This window comes from Elephantulus edwardii, unplaced genomic scaffold (assembly GCF_000299155.1).
Source record: "Elephantulus edwardii isolate Elephantulus edwardi_28Jun2011 unplaced genomic scaffold, EleEdw1.0 scaffold00233, whole genome shotgun sequence".
NCBI lineage: Eukaryota > Metazoa > Chordata > Mammalia > Macroscelidea > Macroscelididae > Elephantulus > Elephantulus edwardii.
Window position 1 is genome coordinate 4,477,024 of NW_006399983.1, and position 13,794 is coordinate 4,490,817.

Here is a 13,794-nt window from a genome sequence, read left to right on the forward strand (position 1 = left end):
TTCATATTTTTGCCCATTCTGTCCACAACCTTTCTCTGTAATCTCTTTTAGAGTGGTCAGCAGTGGTGATTTAAAAAAACAACAACAAAAAAAACCTAAAAGACATGCAAAGAAAAAAAAGTTAAAAATCAATTACAATAAATCAGCTATTTTAAATGTTCAGAAAAAAAGGATTTAAATAATCATACACAAGTATTGTCTCAGGAAAGAGACTAGTAAAGATCTAGAAATAATTTTTTAACAACTCAAATTATAGAACTGCAAATTATAGCACCAGAAATTAAAAACTTACTTAGAGGGACCAAGCAGATGATTGTAGTAAGCAGAGGAATTCTCAGACTTAAACACAGGTTAACTGAGATTATCCACTAGTAAGGACACAATGAGAATGAATGAAGAAAGATTATAACAGTGCCACAGAGACCTCTAAAAGCCATATTCAGTATACCAATAAATGCGTAGTGAAGTCCCACAAGGAAAGAGAGAGAAAAGAACAGAAATAATTCTAAGAGGGAAAAAAGCCTCTTCAAACTTGCAGTGGGATGACTAGCTTGTCAGGCCAGCAAGCCTGCCCCTCTCTAGTAGACACATAAAAAAGAAATAGAAACCTACTTAAAGAAAATATTCCAGCACCCTTGTATTTGGAGGAATTTATTGAGACCCAAGTCAGACACAAAAGAGAGAAAAGGCATGCATGAGGAGCAATTTAAAAAATTCTGCAGCTTTGTGAACCTGACCTGAACACGCACCAGGGGGCTGGGCTCAGGACTCTCAAAAGATAGGGATCTTCCCATACTGGACATGTATCATGAAGAAGCAGGACTTCATTTCCCCACTACTCATTGTGGACTAATTGAATGAACTTCCATCTGAAAGGACATTTTTTCCCCTCCTCAAATGTCACATTTAATGTTTTCACCACCATACTTCAAATCTACTTTGTACAAAGTGACCAGTAAGTGTGCCATGGTAATTGACCAACATCTGAGATTGTACCTTTCACATCCATGTCTTCTTGGACTCTTTTGATACTAAATACATTTCTCATTCAAGTAGATTGAAATGCTTCAGTTGGGTTTATTCTCAGGAGCCTCATTAAAAAACAAAACAAAACAAAAACACACACATAAAAAAACAACACCTAAAGTCATTGCACCGTCTTTGTTTAGTAATTCATTGTTTGTTTCATTCACAGCAAATAATTACTTCATTAAAGTTAAAACTTCCAAACATAACTTATTAATAGTCTTCAAATTTGGCTCAGATCAGTCAAGATGAAAAATCTCTGCTAAATACAGATAACTTACAATAACTTTAACAGTTACGTGTCTGTAACACACACCAAGGATTTTCCCTAGACCAATTTTAAGACGATCCTGTATACCTTATACAGGTGAAAAATGATTGTTGATTTTCTTGTCTGTCTTTTAAATATAAAAATTGCAAGAGACATTCACGTTTCAAGTCTCCACACTGGACTTAAAAAAAAAAATCAGCAGCAGCATGTGGAGGTAAACAAGCCAAGCTGTATAACTCCAGGAGGTAGAGGCCCTCAATTTGTGTATACACACACACACACACACACACACACACACACACACAGAAGAATTCAGTGTTCCAACAGAAAAAAGAATTTGTCAAAAAGTAGTAAGTTCTTTACTACTGTGATATTTCAAAACTCTCACAGCTTTGTGAGTAGCACAGTCTTAGAGCCCCTCTCATAGTAAGTAGGCCAATATCCTATATGGCATGGAGAAGCTCATCAGTAGACACAGTAGATGGGAACCAATAATACCAATTTGAATCTGGCACCAAGATGCTCCTCCCATACACAGTGGTGAGAATTTCTATATGAATGTTCTGACAGAGATAAAAGTCCTCTCATGAAAGAGCTATGCCCACTGGTACATCTAGGACTGCCACACCTGTCACCAGACTAGTAGCAACAATGCTCCAACCAATGAATCACATGAATCAAAGATTCTGGTGGATGCTGGGTGGATGATTTTGTTAAGGAACACCCAAGAAAAGTCCAGGCCATACTCTCCATCAGCACACAGTATGTCTAACAATAGCCTACAGTGCTTTAGAGATCCCACCTGGTGATCCTACCCTGCAGGTTACCACACCTGCCACCAACCAAACAATCTAGAGCTATTCTCAACTATGGCCAGGACACACTAGAGACAGCAGAAATCTAAAGGCAAGATTATATAGGAATTCACAGAGTGGCAGAGAAACTTTGAGTCACAGATAATTCCTGATCCACAGAGAATCAGGAACTCAGAAATTCAGTGACCCAGCAGGAAGGTGGCCTACATGTGCAGTTGCTCAAAGATGCCTTCATCAAGTAACAGCAAAGAAAGGCAACAATCTGCCAATCTCAATTTGGGGGCTGTTCCTGTACCACCCTCATTGCAGGCCTCACAGCACACTAGACTAGAATGTCTACACATTGTATTAGAACTAGGTTCACAGTGTTCAGTGTTAGATAGCAACCAATGATAACCACCATCACTCCATCCAAAAGAACTATATAGAACTGTACAGACAATGAGCAAATAATTACATGGACACCCCCTCAACTATCACACATATTCTAGAAGAAAAGAATGTTTAAAATCTACAATAACATCTGCCAAGAAAACGAATAGGTCAGTCTTGGAGACGGAGAAACCAAGTTTCTCCTTGGAGGCTAGGATTTTTAAGCACTATCTCAAATACTTTCAGCATGTGGCCAGGAGTGACCAATCCATGGAGAAGGACATCATGCTTCGAAGGGTGGAGGGACAACATAGGAAAGGAAGACCCTAGATGAGATAGACTGATACAGTAACTAGGGCAATGGGGGTAGGTGTATCAGAGTCAGTAAAACTGGCTCAGGACAAGGCAGGCTTCAGAGCTATTGTACATAGGGTCACTATGAGTCACAGGCAACTTGAAGGCACATAGCAACAACAAAAGCATCATTACAGTGTCCTGGAAGCAACAGACAACATCAAACTCCACAATAAAAGAAAATGTCACACACAAAAAAGGCAAGAAATCAAAATACAGAGTCAAGGATTATTTCAAAAAGAAGAGTTGATGGAATATTCCAAGGACAAATTCAAGACAGTGATGATCAAGAGATAACAAAAGATGGAAGAAATAATTGAAGAACTGCAGCAATCCATAAGCAAAGAACTAGAAGAAATTTTTAAAAATAAAAAATAAAACCAATAGGATATTAAAAACAGTGGGCAAACAATAAATTGTAATCTGGAATAATAAGAGCAGCATTACAAAAGCTATCAACATGTGGAAAGGACAAAAGGAAAGAATTGAAGAAAAAGAATACAGCATCAGCAAAAGGAAAGACAAAGGACAAAGCCCTTAATTAATCCTCTAGCAGAAAAAACAAACAAAAAAAAACCAGAAAAAAGTAAAATGAAGAGGTTGGGGGTTGAGGGTGAAATAACATCAGATGCCATAAAGAGAAATAGCAAGTGTAGCTGGAATTCTAGAACAAGAAGAGCAAGGGAATGGGCACTGAAAAAATGTGGAAGACTTACTAGAAGAAAATTTTCCAGGTATGATGAAAACTTTCCAGGTATGATGAGAAATGAGAAAATACACCACTTAAGAAGCTGAGCTAATCCCAAAAAGGACAGACCACAAAAGAAAAACGCCAAGATATATCACAGTCATATTCTCTAAAACCAAAGAGAAAGATAAAAGACTGAAAGCAGATCTAGAAAAATGAAGAATTACCTATAAAGGATAGTTATCTATAAAGTTCAAGCTCCACTTTCTCATCAGAAACCATGCAAGCAAGAAGGCAGTGGAATGTAATTGACAACATTCTGAAAGAAAATAAGTGCCAACTAGAATCCTGTACTCAGCAGAACTTTCCATTAAATATGACAGAGAAATTGTGAGAAAAATAGAAACTAAGTAAGTGTATGAAAACAAGACCAACATTAAAGAAGTACTAAGGGAAGTTCTTTACACGGAGATAGATTAAGAATGGACCAGTAACAGCACAAAAGTAATGCAAAAAAAATAAAATGGCAGCAAAGAAACCTTGCTTTTCAATAATGACACTGAGTGTGAATGGGTTAAATGCATTCAAAGAGAAAAATAGTAGTAAAATGAATAAGACACCAAACCCATCAATACACTCTAGGTAAGAGACATACCTGAGAAATTAGGATAAAGATAAACTGAAAGTCAAGTGGTGAGGAAAATATACCAAGAAAATAGCAACCCAACACAGCAGGAGTGGTGATATTGAGCTTTGGTAAAATATTTCAAGGTAAAGGCCAGCATACGAGGGGACTTCTGGTGGTAGAGGGACCTAGCCTGACTGATGGACTTGCCTCCCTCAAGTAGGGGCACAATATTATTCTAAAAAAATCCCAGCCACACAATAAGAGAGATGCAAATCAAAACCATCTCACCCCAGTAGCAGTGGCAAAGTTTAATAAAAAAGCAAGCAATAAATGTTGAAGAGGATGTGGCGAGATTGGAACTCTCATAGATTGTTGGTGGAAGTATAAAATGTTACAACCACTCTGGAAGGTAGTTTGGCATTTCCTCAAAAAGCTGAACATAGAAACTCCATGTGACCCAGCTAGGGTCACTGCTAGGAATATACCTCAAGGATATTAGAACTGAGACACAAATGGAGATTTGTACACCAGTGTTCACAGCAACATTATTCACCACTAGAAGAACATAGGAACAGCCCAAATGTCCAACCAGAACTGAATGAATTGAGAAACTGTGGTACATTCACACCTTGTAATACTACACAGCACTCAGAAGCAACAATTTTGAAAAGTACTACCTAACTTGGGAAAGACTGAAGAGCATTAGGCTGAATGAATTAATTCAGTAAAAACAGAAAGATAACTAGTATGGGGACCTTAAGGGGTAAGGGGTACAAGCAGATGGGTGAGGGTGAGCAGGGAGGAAATCACAGGGTTACACAATTTGGTAGGTGGGGAGAGGATGTAAAGGAAATAAGAAAGATAAAGTGGGGACCTGAAAAGATGGAGTAATGATGGGCATAGTTCAATGGTGATTAACTTTATGAAACACAGTGTATGAAAATGATTGTATGATACACAATGTGAAGAAAGGAAAGTGTGAAACACAGTGTATATAAATTTTATATGCAAACCAAAACAAAATTTAAAAAAGGAGAAAAATCCCAGCCATGAGCAAAATGAATACCAGAGGCCTACAGGAAACTAGGAGAAACAAAACTGATTGGGAGAAGGAATAAAAGTGCTTATGAGAAGCTCATAATAAGCACCATAGAATTGCCAGCCAAGCAAAGCCTCTCCCCTACAAGGAAAGAAAGGAAATCATACTGGAACATACAGGAAGACCTTGGAAGATGGAGCACTTTTTTCTCCCCATTCACGAGAAGGAGGATACCAGAGCAAACCTTCACCTAGCCAGGTGAGATGATGTGCAGTCTTACCCAGGGGTGGAGAGGGAGAAAACTTTCAACTTTTATTGTGACATGGTGAGGAGCCAACACCATCTTAAGCCAAACAGGCAGACATCAGAGCAAGACAAAGATTTCTTGAATTCCCACGCTTCCGGAAAGGACTGGCACCTGCACAGAAGTGGGAAGCTGTGTACAAAAATCCCCACAGAAAGAGAAGCCCTTTCAAAAACCACATCCACAGATTGTGGGAACATCAGAAGATACTAACTGACTGGCTTTAAAACATTGGCCTGCATCACCTTCCAGGTACAAGCTCCTGGGTACCTGCCCCATCCATCTACCCCAGCAGTGCTGCATGTCCAGGATACTGTCTTGATGGTCATATCTTAAAGTCATACAGACACAGCAAGTTATCTAAAGACAGACAGTCTTCCACATGAAGAAATGATCAAAATCACTGGAAATAAGAAAGATGCAAATCAAAACCACAATGAGATACCATCTCACCCCAGTAGCCATGGCAAAGTTTAAAAGGACAGCAAGCAATAAATGTTGGAGAGAATGTGGAAAGACAGGAACTCTCATCAGTGAATTCTACTAAACATTCAGAGAAATGTCATCAATCCTACTTAAATTATTTCAAAATGTAGAAAAAAGAACACTCACAGATTCATTCTATGATGCAAGCATAATCCTGATACCAAAACCAAGCTAGACATCACCAAAGAAGAAAACTATAGAACTCTCATGAACAAAAGCCAAGCCAACAGAATCCATAGCATATCAAAAGAATTATTCATCATGATAAAGATGGATTCATAACAGGCATGCAAGGATGGTTCAACAGAACAAAAAAAATCAATGTAACCCATCATACCAATAAAACAAGGACAAGAATGACATGAAAGGGCTTTCAACAACATCTAACACACCTTACTGATTAAAAACTCAACAAAAAAAGGAATAAAAGGGAATTTCCTCATCATAATTAAGAGCACATATGCAAAACCAATAGCCAACATCATTCTCAATGGAGAGAGACAAAAGAGACCATACAAGGATGCTCACTATCACAACTCCTAATCAATAATGTCTTGAAAGTGATGGAGCATTAAAGCAAGAGAAGGAAACAGAAGACATCTACTTTGACAAAAAGGAGATAAAACTATATCTACATGTAGATGGTATGATTGTTTGTGTGCATATGTATATATGTGTGTGTATCCCTAAAAATTCAACAAAAAACACCTGTTAGACCTTGTAGACCAATTCATTAGAGTGGCAGAATACAAAATAAACACACTAATATCAGTCCAGTCACCCATTATTATCACTGCATCTTGACTGCATGTTCGATCAATCTCCGATTGTAAAAGCTGGTAAAAATCTTCTATCACCTCTTCCTTGGCTCTGGTTGTTGGTGCATATATTTGAATGATAGTGGTATTCACTGGACTTCCTTGTATGCGTATAGATATTATCCTGTCACTGACAATATTGTACTTCAAGACAGATCTAGCAATGACTTTTTAAACAATGAAAGCAACTCCATTTTTCCTCACCTTTTCATCTCCAGAGTAATATATCATATGGTCATCCAACTCAAAATGCCCCATGCCAGTCCATCTCATCTCACCAATGCCTAGTATATCAATATTTATGCGTTCCATTTCTTCCTTAACAATATCTAATTTTCCTACATTCATGGTTCTCACATTCCATGTCCCAATCACCAGTGTCTGCTTACAACTGTTCCTCTTCCTTTGTATTTCCATACTTGAAAACTCAACCTCCTTTGCCATTTCTGTTATCTAAATGTGTTCTGTTGTACACAGAATTTTCAGAGGCCTGCTATTTCAGAAGTGGATGGCCAATCCTTCTTCCAACAACAACAACAGCAATATCAGTCCAATTTATCAACAGAAGAAAAAAACACGCTAAAAAGAAAACAAGAAAAGGAATACCATTCACAATAGCCAACGACAAGAATAAATATTTAGGAATAAACATAACTAGAGAGCTCTGGTCATCTAGTAGCAAGAAGCTGTACTGCAATCCCAAAGGCACCTGGTTTGAGGCCACCAGTTGCTCTGTAGGAGAAGGATGGGCAATCTCCCCTGTGATTAACTGCCTCTGAAAACCCACCAGAGGGCCGGCTATGGGTCGGTTCTGACTTGACAGTACAGAACAACCGAGACACAAAAGATCACATTCCATGCTCATGGATAGGAAGATACAATGTGGTGAAAATGACAGACTTACCAAAAGCAATTTACAGGTTTACTGTAACTTCAATATCATTCTTCAAAAAGATAGAAAAGGTAAGTTCCAATTTTATTTGGGAAGGAAATACTGAGTAAGCAAAGCTCTTCTTCTTTTTGTAAATAGTCCAACAACACGGTGCCTGTTGGAGACACAATATGGATTTAAATACACAAATGGATTTAAAGTTAACAGAAAAACAGGAACCAAAAGAGAGTTCTGTAGCTATACTAATATAAAACAAGATATATTTTAAGACAAAAATTGTTACTGGAAGAAAAAAAGTATTATTATAAACTTTCATTCCTTAAGAATTTATAAAAATTTTAAACCTATATGCACCTAACATAAGAGCCCCCAAAATACAGGAAGCAATAACAAACATAATGGAACATATAACAAGAGTAGTGACGGAATTTTTATACTTCACCGCTGATTGTTTCAGAGTTTCCTTTCAGGGAGTGATTAAAATATCCTAGAGTTAGATACTCAAGATGGTTGCTCAAGTTACTGACTATGTTTAAAATCATAGACTTATCATTTTAGAAGTATTTGAAGTTAGAAAGCTGCTAACCCTGCTCCCTACCAGAAATGCTCAAATGATGGGATTTGGAGTCACCATTATTTACCTCACTTCTGGAATTCACCATATCTCAGCCTCTAACACAGTCAAACAGGCCTTTTCTTTCCATTAAATCAGTTTTATGGAAAATAAATCAAACTGTCCATAACATAAGAGGTTCAGAGGCACCTGCACACAGATAAGGAATCTTCCTTGGTAAACATTTTCCAAGCGTATTCTGTAAAATAGTAGTATGAAATTAATGGGACTTACTCTGTATCATAAGGACTAACACTGCTTTAAGAACATTATTATAATAAATGGAAGGAGTACTGATAAGATGTGTTCCAAAGTCCAAAGGGTGAACAGAATAGAGCAGAGGGGCTGAGGAATGTGCGGGGGGGGGGGGGGGCATATCGAGGTCACAGAGTTTGGTGGGCAGAGCAAGGGAATAAGGAATTAGGAATGATCCAGTTGGGACCTGAAAAGGTGAGGTAATGGTGAGCCTGGATCAATGGTGATTAATTATATAAAACACCAGTGACTAAGGAGGATAGAAGAATTGATGCCTTTGAGCTGTGGTGCTGGAGAAGAGTATTGAGGGTACCATGGACTGCTAGAAAAACAAACAGGTTCTGCCTGGAGAGGGTTAAACCGGGCACCTCCCTGGCAGCAACGATTCTGAGGCTCCGTCTAACATACTTTGGACATGTTGTAAGGAGGGACTGGTCCTTGGAGAAGGACATCATGCTTGGTAGGGTGGAGGGACAGGGCAGGAGGGGAAGGCTCTCTATGAGGTGGATTGATTCAGTGACTGGGGTAATCGGGAGGGGGATGTCAGAGACAGTGTGATTGGCACAAGACAGAGCTAAGTTTAGGGCTGTTGTACATAGGGTCGTTATGAGTTGCAAGCGACTTGACGGCACATAACAACAACAACAACATGGGAAAGATAATGTGAAGCACAGTGTGAATGGAGGAATGCATGAGACACAATGTATATAAATGAAACACAATGTATATGACTTTTGTAAGCAATACAATATAAAATGTTTTTTAAAAAAGAGTTTTGGATAAAGTTTGGCTCAGCTGTATTCATACATGAACTTCTCCTTGTCAGAGTGTTAGCATATACCACAGATGCAAATAAAGGACATGGTAACCACCTTTCTGAAGATGATTCCTAGGAACTCATTTCTCCTTAAAACATTTAACAATGTTGTTGTTGTTGTTAGTGCCATGGAGTCACTTGTGACTCCTAGTGACCCTATGTACAGTAGCCGTGAAACCTGCTCTATCCTGTGCCAACCTTATTGTCTCTGACATACCTTCCCCCAGTCACTCAATCAATCCATTTCATCCAGGGTCTTCCTCTCTTGTGCTGTCCCTCCACCCTTCCAAGTATGATAGACTAGTCCCTCCTTACAGCATGCCCAAAGTCAGATGAAGCCTCAGAATCCTTGCCTCCAAGGAGCATCCTGGTTTCACCCTCTCCAGGGAAAACCTGACTATTCACCTGGCAGTCCATGGCATATGGGCAGAAAAATGTCCCACATATACTTACTGAGATGTCTCAGAAAAGGGGGTGAATCACAAGAACATGGAAGCAGCCCAGATATCCAAACACAAGCGAATGGATTGAAAAATTATGGTACATTCACATGATGGAATACTATGTAGCACACAGGAGCAATGATTTTGTAAATTACTACCTAACTTGGGAGGGACTGGAGAGCATTATGCTAAATGAATTAAGTCTGTCCCAGAAAGACAAATACTGTATAAGACAATTATTGTAGAACATGTATGAGGACCCAGTGGCAGCTGAAGATGAGAGCAGAGGGGTGAAGATCGGCAGCGGGGGTGGGGTAGGATAGGATGGGAGGGGTTAATCATAGGGTCACACAATTTGATGGGTGGAGGGAGGGTTGGGTAAAGGAAATGGGAAAGATCTGGTGTGAAAAACAATGTATACAAACTTTGTAAGTAAACCATTATAAAATAAAAATTTTATTTTAAAAAGGGGGGGGGGTGATCCATCTAGAAAGCAACAGATGACCAGGTTGTTATAACAAAGGGAAAGATAGCATGTAGTTTCCTCTGACGAGAATACAAATGCTTAAGGGGGTAGATAAGTTCACATGTGAAAAGAGGCAGAAACAGGAAAGAATCAAAACCTTACTTAAAAAAACCAAGAATTTGCTGGCAGACACTATGTCTTACTCATGTTTAAATCCCCAGAACACAGACTGTCATCTGGCGAATAGTTTCATTCAATGTCTAGGAAATGAATGAATGAATGAATGAAAAAAGAAAACCAGGAGAGCCATCCAAAGGCATTAATCTATGAATGATAAATAGCAGCTTTTGGTACTATGCCTCAAGAAACTGTTTAGCATGAAGAAAGATGGAAACATTTTCTGTAATTCATGGCATGCTTTTTAGAGAGACCTCAGAGGTGAAGAGGCATGTAACTCAGGCCATCCTGGTCTCTGTTCTCTTGGAGCTTCTGAGAAACAGGCTGGCAGGCTGTGCTCTGGGTCTGATTTAATACCGCACCTCTCATGTTCTTGTCCTCAGGCTGGGATCATTACAGAAGCAAAGCTGAAAGAGCTGACACCCCCTATGCCAGTGATGTTCATCAAAGCCATTCCTGTGGACAAGCAGGACTGCCGCAGCGTCTATCCCTGCCCTCTGTACAAGACTTGTCAGCGGGGCCCCACTTACGTGTGGACTTTCAACCTGAAAATGAAGGGAGGCCCCATCCAAGTGGCTTCTCGCTGGAGTAGCCCTGCTTCTCCAGATCTAGATGTCTACAGAGTCACTGACAAAGCAAGAGGGAGGCTGGGCTGACGGCCACCCAAGGGAAAAGTGGACAAGAGTTGGCCTCAGATATTTAGAAATACACAAAACAGTGCACTCACAATTTTATGAAATTCTAGAGACCTTGAAAAAGAGACTAAAATCACATTTAAGACCCTGAGCTAGAAAAGTATGGGCCTATGAATTAGAGGAGATATTAGTTATATTGAAATCTAGCTAATAAAAGGATTTATTTATCCTTCAACTATGTCTGGTATAGTCTTTGAAAATGGCATTCATAAAAGATGGAGAAACCCATAACAAAGAATATTCTCAGTGCTCCGACTCCGAGTTGGTCCTTGTGGTCCCTGGACTATCAGTATCATCCATAAAACAGGATCTGCACCATAACAAGCTTCCCAGGTGACCAGAACACACATTAGTTTGAGAAACATGACTGCAGACCAGGTGTCAGCCCATTATTTTCTGTAAAGGGTCACAGAGGGTTCCCTTCAGCCATATAATCTACCAAATACTCAATTCTTCCTCTGTAGCTACAAAGCAGTCCTAGAAAACATGGAAACAAATGAGACTGAGTACGCTTAATCTACAGGATTAGAAGGATTAAGTGTGGTATTTATCCTTCACTAGTTCACATGTCCATTAAATAGGCTTTTATTAAACATCTACTATTTCCTGAGGATACTCCTGTGAAATAGAAAGGTTTGTTTCCCTTTATTTCTGTCATCCTTCACGTCATTAAGACGGACCCAAGAAGAAATCTTTCTCTAAAATTTTCAGTCTATGGTGTCTCAGTGTTCTTCTATAAAACATGTTAGGCTTGTTTGTAAGAATGCTCGAAAATGCCAGCATTCCTTCTAGGATCCTTATTCCCTCATATTCTAGCAGAGATTTATTTTTTAATCGGTCACCATCTAATCAGTGGTTCACACATTTAGGTAGGCATCACAGTTCCCCAGATGGCGTGCTAAACAAAGGTTTCTGGGCCCCACTACTCACGACCACTGACTGATTCAGTAGGTCTCAGGTTCAAGTAAGTCCCCAAGCTGGCTTCTTTGTTCTGAGATTCTTCAGTGATCATTTCTGCCAAAGTATTCTATGCCTCATTACCTCAATTTTTACTCTATAGATACCAGGAAATAATAAATAGGCCTTATCTAGTACTGTTGCACTTGCTGCTGGTATGGAAACCACACTTTGAGAATTTAAAAATCAAATCCAGGGGGGAAAAATCAAATCCAAACACCTTACAGATCTTTGGAATGAAGCACACAGGGTCTAATGCCATCTACTCAATGTCCTTACTGCATACAACCCCAGTGATTCCTACAACCCTTCCTCATTTTCACGCTACAAGAGTTAATTGATTCCTCCTGACAATGAGGATATTCTCCAATTTGAGTTTTCTACTCTTTGCTCCCATTAACCAGTAACTCACTTCTACTGTGGTTTGTCAACATTGTGCAGTTTTGTACCTGTAAGATGACCTTTGTCAGGTCGGCACTTCTGTCTTCCTCATGAGCAACTTCTTTCCAGAGCATAACCTGGCACATACGATCGCCAGGCATATGATGAATGAAGGGATGGTGGGTATGGGGGGGGGGAATATAGTGTGAGGGGCAATATGGACAAATTTTGTAGGTAAATCAGAATAAAATTTTAAAAAAAAGAACTGCAAGAAATAAAAGAATTTTTTTTTTTAAAAAAAAGCAAAATGGAGCCTTGCTACATGTGAGCTAGAAGATACATTTCAGTAGGAACTTTAGAGGACTAGGTCATTTGTTCCATTTCAATATAAGTGCTAAGAAACCTCTAGGCAATACTAGGAAATCAATCCTATTTATTACTTTCTGATACCTACAGACAAAATTAGGTAATAAAGATCATTTTTAAAGTACACAGAACTTGGGCAAAAAGTAATTGTCAAAGAATGTAAAAGGATAAAGAGGACAGCTTGAAGGGCAGCAGCAGTGGGCACAGAGAGAACAAGCTGTAAAATGGACGGGAAGATCTACGTGCTGTGGAGACTGCCAGGGAATCGGGGAATGCATGCCTTGTCTACAGTAATTGAGAGATCTTCTCCCAGAAGTTTCTTCCCCCAGAGCCAGTGCCCTTGATTTGGACTTAGCCTCCTAAACCATGACAAAATAGATTTCCATTCTTTAAAACTGGGAAAAGAAAGCAAGCTGAGGCACATCTCTGAGTGGCACTGGCCAGGTTCTCACATCCTGGCCTATATAGGTCAGCTCTGTGGTGTCGTGGCCTTGCTTTGCACTTGACAGGCCTACAGAGGATCACCTCGAAGTTGAGCTCCCCTTGGGATATTCTGTAAGAAAACGCACTTAGGGTGAAAGTCAACACACAGTGAACATTTACGACTCAAACAAAATGACAAGTGACTCTACTTAGTTTATTTGAACAAAGGACACTTCAAGTTCACCTTTTATCCATATGTCAAAGAGCACACAAGAGTTCCCTAGTCCTCTATATCTGCTTGCTCTTCTGTACCAGAAAGATAAGCCCTGGAATCATTGTTATAAAGAGCTTAACTGATGTTATTCCCATGAACAGTAATTACAGTTGTTCTGCTGCACTCTTTCCAGATGACACTACCAAAGCTCAATCTCAAGAGAGCTCTGGTAGCCTAGTGGCAAGAAGCTGCACTACAATCCTGAAGGTGCACAGTTTAAATCCACCAGATGCT

At 39.4% G+C, this 13,794-nt stretch overlaps 1 protein-coding gene across 1 annotated transcript in view; it reads left to right on the top strand.

Annotated features, from left to right (window-relative positions):
- Positions 1-11,118, top strand: part of DNAH9 (dynein, axonemal, heavy chain 9) — a 623,295-nt gene extending 612,177 nt beyond the window's left edge. Inside the window, 2 exon segments of the mRNA XM_006898570.1 lie at positions 10,848-11,021; positions 11,023-11,118. Of these exon segments, the coding sequence (XP_006898632.1) occupies positions 10,848-11,021; positions 11,023-11,076 (228 nt within the window). The 3' untranslated portion in view covers positions 11,077-11,118.
- The last annotated feature ends 2,676 nt before the right edge of the window (positions 11,119-13,794 follow it).